The sequence below is a fragment of the Astatotilapia calliptera genome, chromosome 23 (genome assembly GCF_964374335.1).
Source record: "Astatotilapia calliptera chromosome 23, fAstCal68.1, whole genome shotgun sequence".
NCBI lineage: Eukaryota > Metazoa > Chordata > Actinopteri > Cichliformes > Cichlidae > Astatotilapia > Astatotilapia calliptera.
Window position 1 is genome coordinate 47,298,933 of NC_137443.1, and position 19,206 is coordinate 47,318,138.

Sequence of the window (19,206 nt, forward strand, 5' to 3'; positions counted from 1 at the left end):
GTCACTGTTTGCAGAAGAAGAGTCAGATTTTTCTCTTTCTTTATCTCTTTCAGGACTACCAGCAGCAGATGCACAAGTTGGATGGACAAATACAGGAAGTGAATGGATGGATCAATGGTGCAGAGAGAAAAATGAATGAGATAGACAGCCAGGGACCCAGTGATGTGTTGAAGGTTCTATTGTTTATATACTTTGAGGCTTTTTCCCTATGCCAAATGTTTCTTTCATGCCTTTGGTGAAGACAGTTTATGCACCTTACATATGTGTCTTGGGACCTGCAGGTGCTACGTGCAGAGCTGGAACTCACCAGAGGAAAGATGGAGGAGGTAAGGTCTCTGGGGCAAGAGTTAATGTCCACCAGGGGGGACAACTGCCAGGCCCAGGTCAGACCCAAGCTGGAGCAGCTTAACCACAGATTTGACACCATCTCTCAGCGCATTACCTCTGGAATGGTAGGGAAGTACCTTTATGGAGATATACTTTTAGAGCAGTAACACACAGTCTGTTTGTTTGGCTGTTTCATATTTATTGTTAAATGCTATATCTTAAATCCTAAAATCCATGAATTTACTTTAATAGATTTCAAATTGTAGTTGCTCCTTAACTCTTTTCTTAGTCTTACTACATAGGTCTGCGACTGTGTAAATAAATGTACGTTCTGTGTGTATGTGTGCGCCTGTACATCGTTGCCATGGGACTGTGTGTGTGCGGCAGACGGCAGCATCAGCCAAAGAGCTGGAGCAGTACCACAGTGACGCGCAGGTCTGGCTGGAGCTCCTGGAAGATGAAGTCAAACAAGGGGAAAACCTGAAGGAAGAAGATTTCCTGGAGGACAAGGTCTGTTACCCTCACACCAAGGTTCAGTCACAGCTAGTGTGACTTCCAGTCATTTTCTGTTTCGACTAACAAACCAAGCATGTACTTTTTAGGACTGTGAGGAGGGCGCAGTTAAGGAGTTACTATTAAAAGGAGAGAGTCTACAGAAGAGAGTCCCGGATCTGGACAAGAGAGAGGAGATCAGACTTAAGCATAACAAGCTGAACATGAAATACAACACAGTGAAGGTAACACACACAACAGCTAATATTAAACAGAGTAATAACATGGGAGTATATTCACAATGTGTTATATCATTGCAATGAAATAGCTAAAAGTTGCTGCTAACACATTAAGCCAAAGCCTGTTATCTGTGTTCAAGTCAGCAAAAAGTTGCTCTTTGCTGGCTAGCATATTATGCTAATATTAGCATATTATGCCAAAATAAAGCAAACCATTACATTAAATAAAATAAAACTTAACAAAGTAAAGATTTTTTCATTTTCACTAAATACAAAACTAAACTTGTTGTACTTGCTTCTATAAATATAGAAGTATGTATGTATTACATTAAATAAATAAAAACATGTTAACGTGCTCATACATGCAAATACAGAAACAGTTTCTACAATGAAAACTTTTTGAGTCAGTACTTTCATGACCAGCCTTTTTTGAGATAATAATTGTGGGAGGAAAGAAGCAAGATGACGTGAATGTTAATGTTCTTCTCAGCTATAGCTGCACATAAACACTGTTTTATTTTGAATACATGTAACAGCAGGTCAGTTGGATGAAAGCTGTGTCACATAAAGATATTCGTGATATTCATGTGTGTGCATGTCTCTGTGTGCTTGTGTGGGCACATGCATGTAGGACCTGCGCGTCCTTCGAAACAGGAAGGCATTGGCCATTGCGCCCCAGTGGTACCAATACAGGAGGAAGTCACATGACCTGCTTGCCTGGCTAGATGACATTCAGCGCAGAGTGGACTTACTGCCTGACCCGCCTGAGGGAGAGAGGGTCAAGGTGACGATGTGCACAGAAACACACACACAGCTCCATTCCATAAAGCACTTCTTTGTATTTTCTATTTGGCTTTTCTCAAAGACCCACAGCCTGACTTTGTTTGTCACCGCAGCTCTTCATCTCACGCCTTTTCTTTCCCACATCGTCTGCTTTGATCTTTTGCCATTCTGTGTTTTGCGGTATATATTCCTTTGTTTCTATCCTTCCTCTCCCCTTCTCCAACTTTTGGATAAAGATTTAATATCAAAGATTTGCAGCTTAATGACATGGAAACACTCCCTGAGCATTTTTTAAGGGAATAGTCTTTTTATTACGATCACCTGTAGATTTTATCAAGGATTTAGTTTTTTATTAATGGACCAGAGTTGTATGCAATATTTTATTGTCATTAAATAATTACTAACTGTCTTTTAAGGCAGCATTGAACTTAAAATCCCTGTTTATTACTTCACGATGATGATAAAACATGCTCCTATGTAATTCAGTATACTATTGAGCTTTGCTGCAGCAAACATACTTGACCTCACTTGACCAACTCAGTAGCTTTAGACATTGCCAACATTATATTAAAACCGTGTACTTTACTTATATTTGCCACTTGATTAGTTTTTCAGAATAATTTATATACACTGTGGTGTAAAGTAATCACTTATTCACACAAACCATTGAATTCAGGTGTTCCAATCACTTAGATAGCCACAGATGTACAAATGACAGAGCAAGGTTATGCTGAGGTGTATAGTGCACATCACTATAGACCTCCAGACTTCATGTGGGATTCAGATTAGCTCGGGACCAGTAGGTAGAGAGCTTCATGGCTGGGCAGCTGTATCCAGGCCCTACATCACCATGACAAGCACAATTGCAAAGCATTGGATGTAGTGGCCTAGAGCATGGTGCTACTAGACTCTAGAGCAGTGAAGATGTGCTCTCTGGAGCGATGAATCATATTTCTCTGTCTGGAAATCCACTGGATGAGTCTGGGTTTGGCAGTTGCCAAGTAAATGGCTCTTGTCAGACTGCATTGTCTCAATTGTAAAGTTTGGTATGGGGCCATTTCTCAGGAGCTGGGCTCGGCCTCTTAGTTCTAGTGAAAGGAACTCTTAATCCTTCAGTGCATGAAGACCCACAAAGACATGGATGAGCAAGTTTGGTGTGGAAGAATTTGACTGACCAGCACAGAGTCCTGACTTCAACCCAATACAACACCTTTGGGATGAATTGGAGCTGAGACGGCGAGCCAGGTCTACTCGTCCACCATCAGTGTCTGACTTCACAAATGCACTTGGAAGGGAAAGCCTACCCAGAAGAGTTGAGGGTTTTATAGCTGCAAAGGGTGAGCCAACGTCAAATTAAACCCATGTTAAAAATGGGATCTCAATCAATTTCATACGCTTGTGAAGGCAGCATTTGTATCTTTGTTACAGTTTGTAGGCGCTCCTTCCAGTTTTTGAAACTACAGCATCTGAAAAGAACACAAGAATCATATTGTTTGTTTAGAGCAATTTTAAGTATTAAGATGTCCAATGATTTCTTATTTTGATCAAAGTGCTACAGCAGTGCAGCACTAACATCTGGTTCTGATTTGGAGAAGGTGTGAGAAGGAAACCCTGGACTCCCACCAGTTTCCCCGCCCTTTCTGACTCTCTGTATGTGTTTCACTTTCAGATGATCACTATGACATTTCGCTAAGCGGACACACCACCCGCACGTCTCAGACTCATCGTCATTGCCGCGACAGATATTCCTCACTGCTTGTCCGTCTGTGTCTCTGTCCATCCTTCTGCTTCCAGTCTGTTCGTGTAGCTCTTTGTTTCTGTTCAGCCAGAAGCTGCTTAGTTCACACATAGCACAATAACTTTACTTGTTCTCTGTATGAATAAAGTCTCAAGGCAGTCAGTGCCTCATGATCATAGCACTGCTTTCTTTTTGAAATGGAGTTAAATACTATACAAATATGCAGCCTGAACTTTGTATGTTTATATGTGACACTGACGAACACAACACTTTGTCCCTTTTGTCAATGTATTGTCTCTGATGGGTAAATGATGTGCTGATGGGAAAAAGAAAGTGGAATGTGTCATTATTTATTATTTGAAATGTTTGTGTAACTGTGTGTGTGTGTGTGTGTGTGTGTGTGTGTGTGTGTGTGTGTGTGTGTGTGTGTGTGTGTGTGAGAGAGAGAGAATGTGTTTCCAATACATCTACATACTTCTCTGTGCTTGCCCCACTTGGCCCCCAACCAATAGCAAGTGACCTTCCCCATTGATTTTGTTCAATAGGAAATTGGCTCAGAGTTCGACAAGAAGAAGGAGGAGCTTAAGGAGATGCAGGGCTTAGCCAATCAGCTTTCAGAGGCTGGAGCCACCAATCTAGTGGAGCCCCGCCAACTCCAGCTCAACACACGCTGGGTTGAGGTGGAGGGCAAGTTCATACCCTTCAAAAGACAATGTGTGAGTTTCAGTAGGCACAACTTGTGTATCTACAGTACTAACAGAAAATACTTTAATTATTATATTTCAATACTAACTCTTTAATCTCTCAAAGGTAGTAGTAAAAGTTGTAACAATTCATTTTTATGTAACAGCATGAAAGCTTCAATCCAAACGAAGGTTAGGAGCAGTAAACTTATTAAATCCACAGTCAGCCAACGAACAGTGTTCTGATCGAGTACAAACTAATATTGGTACCACAAACTCATTAGCTCTAACAACTATGATATGCTAGTAGTGCTATCTTAATAATTTACTACTAGATTCAGAATTCATGTAGGCTGTTTTTTAATAGTGCTACCGAGGTGGTTAGCATAGAGTGGTTAGCATAGAGTGGTTAGCATAGAGTGGTTACATTTTGTGTGTTTGCCTATGAAACTTATGGATGATAAGAAACATTTAAAATGTTACCAACGTTATCTTTTAGTAAAATATTAGTCCCTACCTAAATACCCCAAATTTGAGACCTTCTCTATCTCTTTACATTTTTAATACCTTCAAAACTGATAGTACAATACATTTTTATGTTTTGAAAATCTGGATTTGATTTTCTCCACTCAAGGAAACAAGTTGCTTTTTGTGTCTTTCTATGCTGCATTCTCATCCACACATTATACCTGTACACAAGTTTAAATCTCCTTGGTTGCTTTGTCTTACTCTGTGTCACTGCATGCCTCCTGCTCCACAAACCAATCACATTACTGGCAGTTCCCTGATCTGCAAATCACAGACGATGTATTTATCTTGTAAGCCACTAACAGGAAATCCATGTACATAGACAGATACGCATGTGAACTGTCAGATTTCAGGTATACATTAGTTTATTTCTACATGTGATTTCAGACCAGTCTTAAGCACAGTAGTATCAGTTTGTCATTTTCTGCCTTGCTCTCTCACAGCATTGGACAGTAAACATATAAGCTGCTAATGTCACTCATCTGGTCAAATATTTTCCTTAAATATTACTGATCACAGCGATCTTATGAAGCTGACATCTTCTGGACACTGTCTTCATAATACTAAAGTGCTCTCAAAATAAAGTCTTATTTTGAGTTCAGAGTTACAGGTCAGGGGGTAAGAAATAAGGCCGCACATCTGGCCACCCCTGTTGGTAGTGTCTTGCCCAAGGATATTTGGCGTGCAGACTGGAAGCACCCAGGGATCAAACATTAACCTTTTAGCTGGCAGATGAAACCAATTCTGTTATTGTTTAATATGAGGTCAAACCTGAGTGGCTTTAAGTCCACTGTCAACTACAGGTGCTCTGTGCTCACACACGAGAGTCAAATACAAAATGTTGGAAAGGCTCACAATGAAAATGTGTGGGCAGTGTTTGGTCCTTTGCTACTAATGTGAGGCAGTAAATTAGAGTCTAATCACTATGCAGCCTTTGCTCTTAAAATAATGTCCAATGTTGACATAATTCATAAATATGACCACACGCTTTTCCCACTTTTAATCACGTCTGTTTTAAGCAGGAAGGTTCTGATCAGCCAGTGAAGTTGATTAAAAAGAAATAAATAAATGTAAAATGAGTCTTAAGAATTATGAAAAAAATAACAATAGTCAGTCTTTAGCATCCAGGGAAAACTGCTGCCTAACGAAGGTTTAGGAACACAGCTGAGTGATATTATGACAGTCTAGGTTTTGATGGTTACAGTGTTGTGGGACACATAATTATAAACAGCCATATGCACAGAACAAACCAACAATAGAAAGAAAAAGCATGTAACATGAAACGTAGTATTGTGTGCACTTTATGGGCTTGTTGTTGGCTTAAAATACGAGACGTCAAAAAAAGTGAGCGGTAACTTTACAGGATGGTAGGTGACAGCACGTTTTTCAGAGACGTGCTCCTAGTGTAGGAAACCATGATGACTGTAAGCAGAGAAGCAAAGGCATTCAAAACTGTACCTCTCAAGTTCACCTCATAACACACACACACACACACACACCTGGCATGATATCAGAGAAAGGGTTTTTCTTTTGCAAAGGCTTGAAGGATCAGCCCACCAGGTCTTCACATCAAAATCACTTTGACCTTCGTGATGAACACAAGTGGTTCTATGGCACCAGGTGCACGTTAGCATGCAGATGTTTGGGCATCAGTGGTAAAAACTGAGATCCTTAAAATAAAAAAACAAGATTAGCATATTAGTTTTGCTTTGGACAGTTCAAAGTAGGACCCCCCAGGAGACCTCAGCTCTCACTGACCAAAGATCCTCAGATCTCAATTAGCCTGTTAGTGTTACAGCTCGTTCACAGTCGTCATTAAAGATGCACATTTTAAGGCTTTCTCAACACTCAGACTCCTCCAGCCGTCCCCTAACAATTAACAGGCTTGGGTTACTCTATGCACCTGATTGGGACTCTAAAAATGAAAACAAGTGTTTTTAGGTAGTAGTTTGCGTAGCTTTTATGGAAAGAATTCAAAAAACTGCAGTTTAACAAACGTTTCCAAATTCTCGAAGCAAATGTCAGTAACTTGACTTCTATGACAGAAAGAAGAAACATAAATACAACTCAGTATCTCAATAAACTACATCAGGCACAAGCTGAAGATTTTGCCTCACCCTTTAACCTAAACTAGGATACAGCTGGGTTAGGCCTCCAAACAGGGACACCATCGCTTCATAGTACTAAAAGTTTGCAGAACGAATGAAACCTATTCAATCAAACACGGAGTCACATACTCTGAGCTCAAAAGGCTTCAATGGTTATTGTGTTTGCAAAGAGACATTTACTCAGTACTGGCCATGCAGAGTTCCCAGCCTTTGTTTGGTCACATTTTTCTGTGTTTTGATCATATGTGTTACACTTACATGACTTATGCACAAATGCATATATATACACAACAAGTTTATTATTAGACAAAAATAAACTATGCAGATACAAAATGTAGTTTGAAAATTTGGGGGTTTAGGAAAATGAGTCATTTATTGAGATTTCTTACACATTCAAAAAAGATGACGAGAAAACAAAATTGCAGATCAGTTGCAGATGTTGTTTTCTTTGATATGTTCTCTTTTTCTGATTTGGCTCTGCTTTGTATGTTTGTGTTGCCTTTTTATGTGTCTGTGTGTGCATGTGTGTGCACTTGTGTAATCAGGAGTATATCACAGAGCTCCAGGCGCTGTTGTGCTCGGTGTCAGAGACGGACTTCAAGCTGAACTCTCCTGAATACTGGCCTGCAGCATATTATAACATGTCTCAGCAAGAGCACTGCCTGAAGGTCAGCATTGCTTTTGAACTTCTGTCTGAAAGCCCAGTCAGTCAAAACTGACCACCAGTGTGATCAAATAACTAAAACCTATAAGTATTATACTGTTGTTTATACCATTATACTGAGTTTCCTGTTGTAGTCAATGTTGTTTTATTTTTTAATGTATTTTCTCTCATGCTGTGTACTGGGGATGCAACGATACCAGTTTTTTCAAACAAATACGATACCGATACTTGGATCTGAGTGCTTGCCGATACAGAGTACAAAAACTTCTTTCTACCACACACAAATGCAATGAATTGGAAGACAGGTTTTATTTTATTCTCTGCCGGTAAAAAATAAAATATTAATAAAAATGACCACAAAAAAATTTCAAGTGAAAAATAAGCACTTCTGTTAAATTATTGCAGAGTCTCCACATTGTAATTTAACAAAATATCACTGAACTATTGGCACTGTCTCGAGCTTTCAGAATAATAAATAAACACTCCTGTTTGGAATAAAATAAATACAACTTAGGTTTGAGAATAAAATAAACTTTTAAATTATTGCAGAGTGTTCATAATGTAAACAAACAAACAAACAAAATAACGAAAGTATTTGGCATTGACGAACAAACTCCTCAACAGTCCACTGTGCCGTTAAACCGAGGACTGACATCGCGCACACACTGCTCGTCTTTACCGCTTCAGAAAGTTTTGGCACCATTATCTCCCTGATGTGTGGGCGGTTGCGAATTTTATATCGCAGCTCGAGTACGAGTACGCTGAGAAGACGATGCAATCCTATGTTTTCCACGACTGGTCCATTGGCTGGTCATCCAGAGCGATAAAATGAGTCAGAGCCTCCGTTATTTTAACTGCCCGTGGATTTTCTCTTGACATTTTTCATCGCTTTTCCAAAACCTGAGCTAAAGTTGGCTGTTCCGGTCCACACTGCTGGCATTTTGTTTAGCCTAGCTACAGCAGCCTCCAGTTTCTCTTTTTTATCTGGAGCCGCCAGTCTCACTCGCCTAACCCTGTGCCTGTTTAGCGCGGGATGTCCCCCTAGTGGCCAATCTAAAAAACTACAACAGAAATGACCAGCCACCCTCTGACTAATGAAATAAGTTGGTATCGGTTAACTTTTACGAGTATGAGTACACACATATTTTACAGTATCGGCCCCGATACCAGTATCGGCCTCGGTGCATCCCTACTGTGTACCATAGTTTCTATGACTACGTACCAAACAGGAAAATGTGCGTCTTGTAACATAAGAAGCTGTTGTAATAATGAATAGCAACTCGAGCTACTGTAGTCCTTTGAACAAGTATCCACACCCTTTGAACTGGTTGTCACATTACAACCTATTAAATCCAGTTCTTTGTATTCGTTAATGGCAAAGAAAGACACGGCTCAGAGTGGTCTAACTCAAAAAAGGATCTTTAATTTTACATATTGCAGCTTTGCACTTCCTCTTTCTAAAGTCTGTTGCCAGGGCAACTTGTCACCCTTAACATAGTTCTCGTGTGGGTCTGGCATACATAAAACGATATAATCAGACAATAAGCACTAAGAATATATTTATTTAAATCCCAACAAACCACAAACTTCGATGTACTTTTTGGGATTTTATGTAACATAGAATGGTGCATAATTGGGATGTGGAAATTATATTCTGTTCTATTTTGGGGTTTTCTTCTAAAATGTATCGTGTTAAGAGAACAATTCGAAATATTTTCACACCAGAGAGTGTACTCTCCTCAGTCACTTTTCCACCATAATCTTATCCTCCACACATGCAGGATGTAAAGGGGAACATTGACAAGCTGCGAGGTCCCGTCGATGGAGTACTGGCTCACAGGAAGGAGATGATGTCTGGTGCTCGACCTCTGGAGGGCCAAAGAATCCAGGAGTCTGTCAACCTGCTCAGTATCAACTGGGGCAAACTGAACAAGCTCTACCAGGACAGGCTTAAGTAAGGGTGGTTCCCTGTATACTGCGAGTCCTGCACGTGTGTGCGTTTCTGCACGCATGCTTGCCTTTGTGTGTGTTTTATGTGCACACGTGGTGTTATGTGTGTGTGCTTACATGCATATTTCAAACATTGTGCACAATTATAAATAAAAAATTTTCTGTGTGCGTGTCAAGGCGTTGGCAGGATTGTAACTCCAAGTGGCAGAAGTTTGTTTCGGATCAGAAGGAGCTTGAGGAGTGGCTGAACGATGCTGAGGAGACTTTGAAACTGGCCGAGAGTGACCCAGGAGCACACAGACAGCACCTAAGGGTAAAACACGCATACACTACTTTTCCTTTTCGAGAAAATGTAACTGCACAAATATAACCTGTAAATTAAAGGTAAATTTGAGCGTTTGTTGTTGAATACTGTCAACGACACTGTGGGAAATCTTAAAATTCCACCTGGATCTCTGTCTATAATTTTCACTTGAAATCAATAAATAATTAATCAGTAATAATCTACTGTGTCACAGGACTTGACTGAGGAAATACCCCTCCAGGAAGCGGTGCTGGGCAGAGTGAACTCTGCAGGGGTGGACATAAGCCAGATGAGCACACCAGATGATGCTTTGCAGCTTCAATCACAGCTCAAATTACTGAACACTCGGTGGGCCAACGTCTGCCAGCAGCTTAACAAACGAAAAAGGAGGTAAATGTGCACGTGTACGTGTCTGTAGCTTCCACATGGATAGAGTAACTCATGCCTTGTCATAACATGAGTTCCACATCTTGGGAATTTTAGAAGCATTTCAAGCACTTGGTCCTGGTGTTCCAAGTATGCGCTGCCTGCTAACATGTTGTTATGTGCTGATTGCCTCAGGGTCATATTTGCACAAGTCTTGCCTGGTAGACTCCTGCCTCTGTTGATCTTGTGCTCAGAGCTTGTCCCTGTCCTGCCATTATTAATGTCTCTGTGCTGTCTTTCAGTCCAGCCTTCTCTAACCACTTGTAGGAGTTTTTAGTCAGCTGGTGGTGCGTGCCATGGAGAGGCCTGTCCTTCCATGATGGTTCCTGTTAGGGATGGTATTTGTGAAGCGGTGCTTGTAGAGAACCAATTCCAAGTATTTGAATTCGTTGGAATTGTTAGTGTGCCTGTCGATTGATTCTGCTTGTTGCTTTTTGCAATTGTACTGTAATCAGCAGATTTTTGTCATGTGGACTAAAAATGTATTTGGAGGAAAATAATGGTGCAATCTACAGCGTGGATGTGGACATTGCTTTTATTTTTATTGCACAAAAAGACAAGAGTGCAACTGTAAATTGCAAACTTTGTGCATTATTCTGCTAACACAACTTTGCATTTTTGCAAGCACCTGCACCGACAGCATGCTAATGCTAAGCTAGCCAAGAACCCAGCGTGATGTTAAAGCTGGACGTGGATTTGTCCTTTTATCATCATTAAACATCAGATGTTTCATGGGATTAGAAGCAGCCTGTTAGCAGCATGTAGAATCAGTTCCACAGAAACAAATAAAAAGCTAACAGTATAAACAAATGTAATTAGAAAACTGACACACCGATGGGCTCATGGTTGAGTCTTAGTGTTTTGGATTTTTTTTTTTTTTTTTCAAACAGTCATCCTTTGGTGTCGTTCTTGCTCAGCTGCTTGTGCTCCTCTTCCTCTTCAGGTCCTGGGTGCTACTAAAATAGAGGGAGCATAATTAGAATATGGGCATCAGCTGTGTTGGTCAGCCTCCCTTGGCACTGCTCCCTAAACCCACTGTAACGGTGGTAATGTGCACGTTTACTATACTTACAGGGACCAACAGCCCCCAAAAGTTTGAAGGCATTTTTGAGACTCAAAATGTGGTTTTAGTGTCAGCGTTACAATTGCATTATGGGTAGGATAAGCAGCGAAGGAAAGCATTGTGTCAGTGAGATTTCCACACAAGGATATGAATACACTCGTGTGTGTGTGTGTGCGTGCGTGCGTGCGTGCGTGTGCGTGCGTTACTGATTTTTGTGCCCATGTGGTCTTTCAATATAGTAAATGTACTGTTTTTATAAAGTGCTTTTCTAAACTAGTCAAAGCACTTTGAATAACACGTTCATACTGCCCCTTTGTTCAACCGGGCTCGTATCTTGTCCAAGCATACTTTGACATGCAGACTTGAACAGCCGGGGATCAAACTACCAACCTTCTGAGTAGTAGATGATCAGCTCTACCTCCTGAGGCACAGCCACCCCTAAGAGGAAAACACTTCTTTTATTGTTTCTTGGATTCTCTAACCCTACAGGTCTGCAGAGGCATCCACCTTGACCGCAGAGCTGCAGGAGAATGTTGGCTTGATGCTGGGCTGGCTGGACAAAGCTGAGGGCGTCCTGGCCATTCCTCTGCAGCCTGCAGAGCCACAGCACATAAGAGACACTCTGGGCAAAGTTCAGGTATATTCAGTTCACAGCCACACAGTTACTATGAGCTTCTGAATGTGTGTGCATATTTACGGATTTATGCAAATTAATTTAGCTGCCATCATCGTGTAAATGAGTTTAGATGAGTCATAATGTAAATTACTCCAATGTGTTGCTGTGTGTAATTAGTAAAAACATTGCAGCGTTTTAATTATTGCAAGATCGTGTATGTGTGTGTGTGTGTGTGTGTGTGTGTGTGTGTGTGTGTGTGTGTGTGTTTCTGAAATCTTACATAAGATTCTGCTTGTATTGAGCTGCTGCAGTAATGTGCTTGTGTGTCTCTGTGTGTGTGTCTCTGTGTGTGTGTGTGTGTGTCTGTGTGTGTGTGTGTGTCTCTGTGTGTGTGTGTCAGGTATGTGTGGAGGAGCTTCCTGCCCAGAATGTAGTGATGGGGAATCTGAACTCAAGACTGAAGCAGATAACATTTCCTGCTGATAAACAGAAAGACATCAGGATCATAAACACTCGCTGGTCTCAGGTCAGCTTCTTTCACTACACACACAGCGGACAGCACGCCGCTGCCCAGGAAAGGCATCAACTGAATAATACACAAAGGCTCTGAGAGAAGGGTATTCCCTACGTCTAGCTAAGCAGTGCACCACATCATTAAGCTTACCACGTTTAGGTTTGACGGCTTGAAAGTTTGTTGGTGTTATAATCTCTTTTTTTTTATCAAAGTGGCAATATTTTCACTTTCATCTACTGTGTACAAAAGCTGTGAAAGATTCTCTTAGATTTAGTTTATTTGCTCCAGACAGAGTTTGATTTACCAAAGAAGGTGAGCTTTAATCTTTACCAGAAAGACGATGGAAAACCATTCTTATACTGTGTTTACTACAGACCAGATTATCACCACCTCACCTCCCCCGTAGTAATAAATATCTTGAAAAATGGGTCAACACGGTGGGAGTGGTAGGCTTCATGGCCAATCTTCATTTAGGTGTCGAAGGCTCTTCCTGAACGTCAGTTGGAGATCGAGGGTCTGCTGAAGGAGATGGAGAAGTGTGAGAGTCATCTGGATGACCTGTCAGTCTGGGCATCCAGCACCAGAGCCAAGCTGGAGCACAGCCCTGAGGGACCATCTGCCAGGGTATGGTGCAAAACAGTGTGCATATAGATGTATGCATGGTATCAGTGCACCATGGCATTTACTAGTAAAACATTCAAGCCCAAACTGCCTGAAATAAATAATACATTGCATATATTACATCCAATATATTATTTATTATATTACATGCAATACACTCATCTGTCCACAAGGCTTATTGCAGTTTAAGCTCTCTGATTCTCCAGCTCATTAACGAAGTGCAAGTCAAGCAGCCAGAGGTGGAGTGTGTGTTGGAGAAAGCTGATCAGTTATACAAGGACTCTCCTCTTGAGCAACCTGGCAAGGTGAGGAAATTAAATACAGGTGACTCACATGCAAATTCAGTCACATGAAATCATTAAAACACTGACTTGTCTCACTTCTACCTTTACCTTAAATATTATGAATAAATAGTTACTTTTTGAAGAAATGTAACAAGACACAAATATATATAAACAACGTCGACTCAAAAAATATACATACTTCTTCCAGCATTTGATGCTTGGACACTTACCTGTGAAGTTGTTATCAACAATAAGGAAACTGCTCACATGTGTGTTTGTATGTTTTTTCAGATGAAATATATTAGGCTGAGGGAATCTTGGACAGTAATCTTGGAGCTGCTGCAGCAGCACAAGGAGAGGACGGCTGCTCAGCTTATAACCAGAAAAGACAGTAAGACCACATTTAATCTTTCACGCATGCATGTGCACACAAGATTAAGTTCGGACTGAGTTTAGGACACAAATTCATGTTCCCAGTACAACTGAAAGTCCTGATATTAGGTTCAGTAAGAGTTCATTTTACTAGATTCAGTCTGGTTCAGTTTCTTTTAATTATTCATTTGTTTTTGGGATTGAGATTCTAGTTTTTATCTTTCTTTTTTCTGTTGATCAGTCATTGCCCAGATTACACTTCGGGCTATGAGTGATACCATTTGAATAATTAGAATCATTTAAATAATGGAAAAACAAATGGAAAGATCAGCTCCTGCACATGGTTATAGAATATCAGCTGATTTGGGGAGCTGTCTCTAATGCTACAGTCACAATATTAAAAACGGTGGTTGGAAACCAGGTCATGACCCAACTCGTGACCACGTGGAATAAACTTGCCGTTGGTTTTTGAAATGGTTGTTTGAAAAATGGGGACTGGGTCGGTGTGGTTATGAATTTAAAGCATGAATGATGCGTTTGGTGGTGGGCCATCGAGTTCTCTCTGTTCATAATGAGCGATTCATTTCAGCAAATTTCAGGACTTTTACTGTGGTTTTATTTTGAAATAAGAATATGAGCACTTCCTCCACTAAAAGTTCATTTAACTGTATCTGTGTCTCAGATGAAGGTCTGACAGGAAGTTCCCAGCCTGAATACGCAGCATTGGCTCAGTTCAACAAGTCCTGGGCTGAGCTCACTGACTGGCTGACCATGATGGATAACATGGTACAGAACAAGCGGGTAGTGGTGGCTGACCTCGACGACATCAACGACATGATCAGGCAACTCAAGGTCCGGACCTCTGACCTCACTGTTGACTCTATTTAAAGCACTGCAAAACCTGACCGAGCTGCCGACATTCACGGGGCCGTGTGAGAGTATGGCTCAGTGTGTAAATATTGAGGACTCACAGATAGTTTAAAACAGTCAGTGGTTAAACTGACAAGCTAGACATGCTACAGACCTTTATTCTTGATTTGTTTTCCTCCTTAATTGCTTGGAAAATTCAATAAGTAAGTTAAAACAACTGAGAAACTAAAATGATTGTTTTCAGGCTTCTCTACAGGATCTTGATCAACGCCGCCCCCTCCTGGAGACACAGATCACAGCAGCCCAGAACCTGAAGAACAAAACCAGCAGCCAAGAGACCCGCAATGCTATTTCTGAACGCAGTAAGTCTCACACATACACATGCAACATAGCATCACCTAGCCTCCCACAGAGGCTAAGTGAAGCTTATTTAGAGCCTATATTAGGCTTTATCAGGGGTGTCCAACTCCAGGCCTCGATGGCCGGCGTCCTGCAGGTTTTAAATCTCACCCTGGGTCAACACACCAGAATCAAATGATTAGTTCATTACCAGGCCTCTGGAGAACTTCAAGACATGTTGATCATTAGCCATTTAAATCAGCTGTGTTGGATCGAGGACACATCTAAACCCTGCAGGACACCGGCCCTCGAGGCCTGGAGTTGGACAAAACATATTCATCTGCCATAACAGAAGCTGCAGAAGCTGTCTTCACCTTCTTCCTATTAAACTGTTCCAAGATAACCATGTTACACAAATCATCATGTGTCCCTGCCTCCTCAGCACCACGTCAACATGTAAAGTGGTGGAAAATGTTCCAAGCAAACTCAGCATTAGTCTGTTTCTCTCCCCTCTTCCAGTTTCTAAATCTCTGCCTGTCTGCTTCTCTGCCACTTCCAGCCTTTACTGTCTCCCCCTCCAGTGCTTCAACCCTCACTAGGGCGATTGGACAAATATATCAACTATCATCAATAGTTTTTACAATGGCAGTTTATTTATTTATTTGCCCATGAGTAAGTTTGCTAATAATGATGGAGCTAATAGAAGCAGTCAACAGAAAAATGGAGCTGCAGAAACCGGTGATAGCCTAGCATACTCAGCCGGATGGTTGACACGTACATGCTCTTGCAAGTTAGGCGTGTTCGAGTACTTTGCTTCCACTATACGTCTGCACAAGCGGCACACCGCTTTGGTTACATCCTTAGGTTTACCTCTTTCATCTGGTTTAGAGCCAAAGAAATCCCAAATTGGCGACTTTATATTTTTTAGTGCTGTCAGCGTTAACGCGCCGTCATCATGACTAACGCGATTAACAGTCAACCCATCTGGAGCACACACTGAATCAAAATCCCTGAAATGTCTCTGCCAACGCATTTCGGCAGTTTTTGTTCCTTCTGCGCTCCTGATGGGTTGAAAGCGTTAAAAAAAATCGTGATGCCCGCGTTTAAACACGCGCAAATCAGTCCGTGCATGATTACGTTGCCCCGCCCATCAAAAAGTCTGCGCATGCGTGAATATATTATATAGATTGGACTGACTATTGACAATTGGAAAATGTTTACATATCGCCCGACCCTCACTCTTTCAAGTTCCACGTCACACTGCAACCGCTCCTACTCAGTTTTTGCATTTTCCTTCTCTAGTTGCAGGTACAGATCAAATGATAATCAAATGATAATGACCAATCAATCAGTTCAGAAGCCGATATCACTGGAGCCGGATCTACCTCCTTCAACAGTACTTTTCAGTTTTTGCCCAGCCCAAGTGTGCATGCTTTTGTAGTCACAAATTGTATTAAATTAGCCTGAAGCCAAAAGCCTTTCCTCTATATTTCTATTTTATATTGGGGGACACTCCTCCTCTACAAATCTGCAGGTTCTCAGTTCTCTTCTTCTTCTCTTACTGCTTGTTTTCGCAAAGATCACCATCTCAAAGAGAGGAGTTACTACAGTGTTCATTTTGATAGCACATTCTGATTTTGTTTGTGTTTTACTCATAATTTAGTTTAGTTTAATAGATTCAGTCATATATAGTGTAAAAAAGTCTTGTTTTTACCTGTGAGATTACAAAGCATCATATGTTCCTTGATATCAAATGCAAATGTTTACTGTTCTCTTCCTGCCAAGAACTGAGACTTTGTTGTGTAGTCATGACAAACAGGGAGTGTGGGAGCTAGTTGTACTAGCTGTAACTGTCCAGTAAAGGTATAATTATCGCAAAAGGCCAAATGTACAAAAGTTATCAGCTTTCTCTTTCAACTTCAAATTCTCATCTTCTTTCTATCTGAAGAAGTCCAACAGTAACTATCTTAAAAATATGTTTTTTTATTTAGGTTTCCTAAATAACCTGGAATTGGATAAGAGGAAGAGAATGGATGGATGGATGGATGGATGGATGGATGGATGGATGCATGGATGGATGGATGGATGGATGGATGCATGGATGGATGGATGCATGGATGGATGGATGGATGGGTGGATGCATGGATGGATGGATGGATGGATGCATGGATGGATGCATGGATGGATGGATGGATGGATGGATGGATGGATGCATGGATGGATGCATGGATGGATGCATGGATGGATGGATGGATGGATGCATGGATGGATGGATGGATGGATGGATGGATGGATGGATGGATGCATGGATGGATGGATGGATGGATGGATGCATGGATGGATGGATGGATGCATGGATGGATGGATGGATGGATGCATGGATGGGTGGATGCATGGATGGATGGGTGGATGCATGGATGGATGGATGGATTTGATTACTATATTTGTTAAAGAAGGATTGTTCACAACTTTTGGGCAGCAAAAATGGGTAAAGAGACTCCCAAGTGCATACTCAGCATTAGCCCAATGTTTGGACTTGTCACCTTTGGCTATAACACAATCAAAGATTACTTATTGAGCCTAATTATTATATTGTAACCAGTATGGATCAGCAGGTGCTTATATAACAAGTGGCACAGACTTCATTAATATGCTTGTAGGTAATATTTGACCTAAATATATGTGTCCTGTGAATTGAACATGTAGGTTAAATGCAGTGATTCCAATACAAACACTCCAGTGTAGGTATGTATAGTGTATACGAGTATATGTGATTACATTATATATGTGAGTCTTTGTCCAGTGTATACAGGTATGTATGTCATACAAAATCCCCAGTGATGGAGGGATGGATGGATTTAGGTTTCCAGACTCAGTCCATGTATTATTTTCAAACTGTCTGACACCTCTACTAGTTGTGTGATTTTATTCTAAAGAACTTGTTAAGCAGTGTTTTCTCTCTTTCTTCATAGTTGATCGACTCCAGGCTTACTGGGAAGACTGTCAGACCAAACTGTCTGATAGGATGAAGCAGCTACAAAACATGCTGCAAGACTCTACCAACTGGCTGGACGCCAAGAAGGGGGTGGATCATGTCGTCAAACAGGCCAATGAGAGACTGGATTCATGGCAGGAGATCACTTATACAGTTGATGCACTGAAAAAACAAAACGCTGAACTGAAGGTGGGATCTGCATTCTGAATTTCACTGTATTTATACAGACATATAGTCTGCTTACAAGAGCCCCCCATTAATCAGATCCAACCAATATAACCCCCCAATCAAATTATGAATTATCTTGCATACATAGGCTGTTGATTTTCTTTACTCATTTCAGGTCTTACCAGCAAAACAGTTGCATGTTTAATCATCTGGGAATTTACCCAGATGTATTTATTTATTTAGACAGAGTTCTGCCCGTTACGATGATCGCTTACAGTACTAATCAGGTGGAACCAGGTAATCGTGTTGATGATTTGGCCTTTGTTTTCTCCCTGCTTACCCAGCTCTTAATGAAGGAGCTGCAGCAATCCCAGATACAAGTCAAAGAAACCAATACACTGGCCAACAAACTACTGACGCTATATGGCAACGATGACACTCACAAAGTCACCCAGATCAACAACAACATGGACACTGCCTGCATATACATCAACAAGCGGTAAGCATTATTTTAATTTTATTCTGCATTTATTTTATTTTTATTAAAAATAAACATTTAGGCAGCTATGTTGGTGTTTGACTTAATGGATGTCTCTAAACAATGCTATTCTTATGCTTTCAACCTTGGTTTCCATGGAAATAATAAGTGCACTTTAGTGCAACTACCCCGTCAAAACACCACAATGACTATTTCACCTTTTTGCAAAACGTGTTTAGTCAGGAAGTAATCGTGATGTGATTTCCTGGCACAAAAGGCACACGTTTAGTTTTCCACATAACAGACGAGCATGATAAAAAGAGCATTTGCATTATCTAACAAGAAAGCTTTTAAAGCTATTTAGCCATCATGGAAGTCTGGATATTACGTCTATCAAATCTTTAGGCTTGTTTACTGACTTCTGCTACATTACATTTGGAATAGAATTGATCCTAAAAAGGAAAACCACTCACTCTCTGGTCAGTATTTACTTATCTTTCTTATTTATTCTCTATCTGCTAAGGGAATCGTATTGTATTTTCTATATATTTATTCTGTTATTCTTTTTAAATGTACTTTAAATTTGCAGTTCAGTAATAACACATGCAGAGTGCAGGATTTTGTTATTTACCCTGTTGAAACTA

General features: G+C 40.7%; 1 protein-coding gene across 5 annotated transcripts in view; it reads left to right on the forward strand.

The window, feature by feature from the left end:
- Positions 1 to 19,206, forward strand: part of dmd (dystrophin) — a 262,554-nt gene that overhangs the window by 153,392 nt on the left and 89,956 nt on the right. For all 5 annotated transcript variants that reach the window (XM_080296865.1, XM_080296862.1, XM_080296864.1 and 2 more), the window contains 19 exons: positions 54 to 173; positions 282 to 452; positions 715 to 837; positions 930 to 1,064; positions 1,690 to 1,842; positions 4,125 to 4,295; positions 7,444 to 7,566; positions 9,344 to 9,516; positions 9,690 to 9,825; positions 10,031 to 10,206; positions 11,795 to 11,942; positions 12,322 to 12,447; positions 12,910 to 13,059; positions 13,263 to 13,361; positions 13,632 to 13,731; positions 14,395 to 14,564; positions 14,827 to 14,944; positions 17,894 to 18,105; positions 18,429 to 18,583. In XM_080296865.1, the coding sequence (XP_080152991.1) occupies positions 54 to 173; positions 282 to 452; positions 715 to 837; positions 930 to 1,064; positions 1,690 to 1,842; positions 4,125 to 4,295; positions 7,444 to 7,566; positions 9,344 to 9,516; positions 9,690 to 9,825; positions 10,031 to 10,206; positions 11,795 to 11,942; positions 12,322 to 12,447; positions 12,910 to 13,059; positions 13,263 to 13,361; positions 13,632 to 13,731; positions 14,395 to 14,564; positions 14,827 to 14,944; positions 17,894 to 18,105; positions 18,429 to 18,583 (2,759 nt within the window). The remainder of the gene's footprint in view (positions 1 to 53; positions 174 to 281; positions 453 to 714; positions 838 to 929; positions 1,065 to 1,689; positions 1,843 to 4,124; positions 4,296 to 7,443; positions 7,567 to 9,343; positions 9,517 to 9,689; positions 9,826 to 10,030; positions 10,207 to 11,794; positions 11,943 to 12,321; positions 12,448 to 12,909; positions 13,060 to 13,262; positions 13,362 to 13,631; positions 13,732 to 14,394; positions 14,565 to 14,826; positions 14,945 to 17,893; positions 18,106 to 18,428; positions 18,584 to 19,206) is intronic.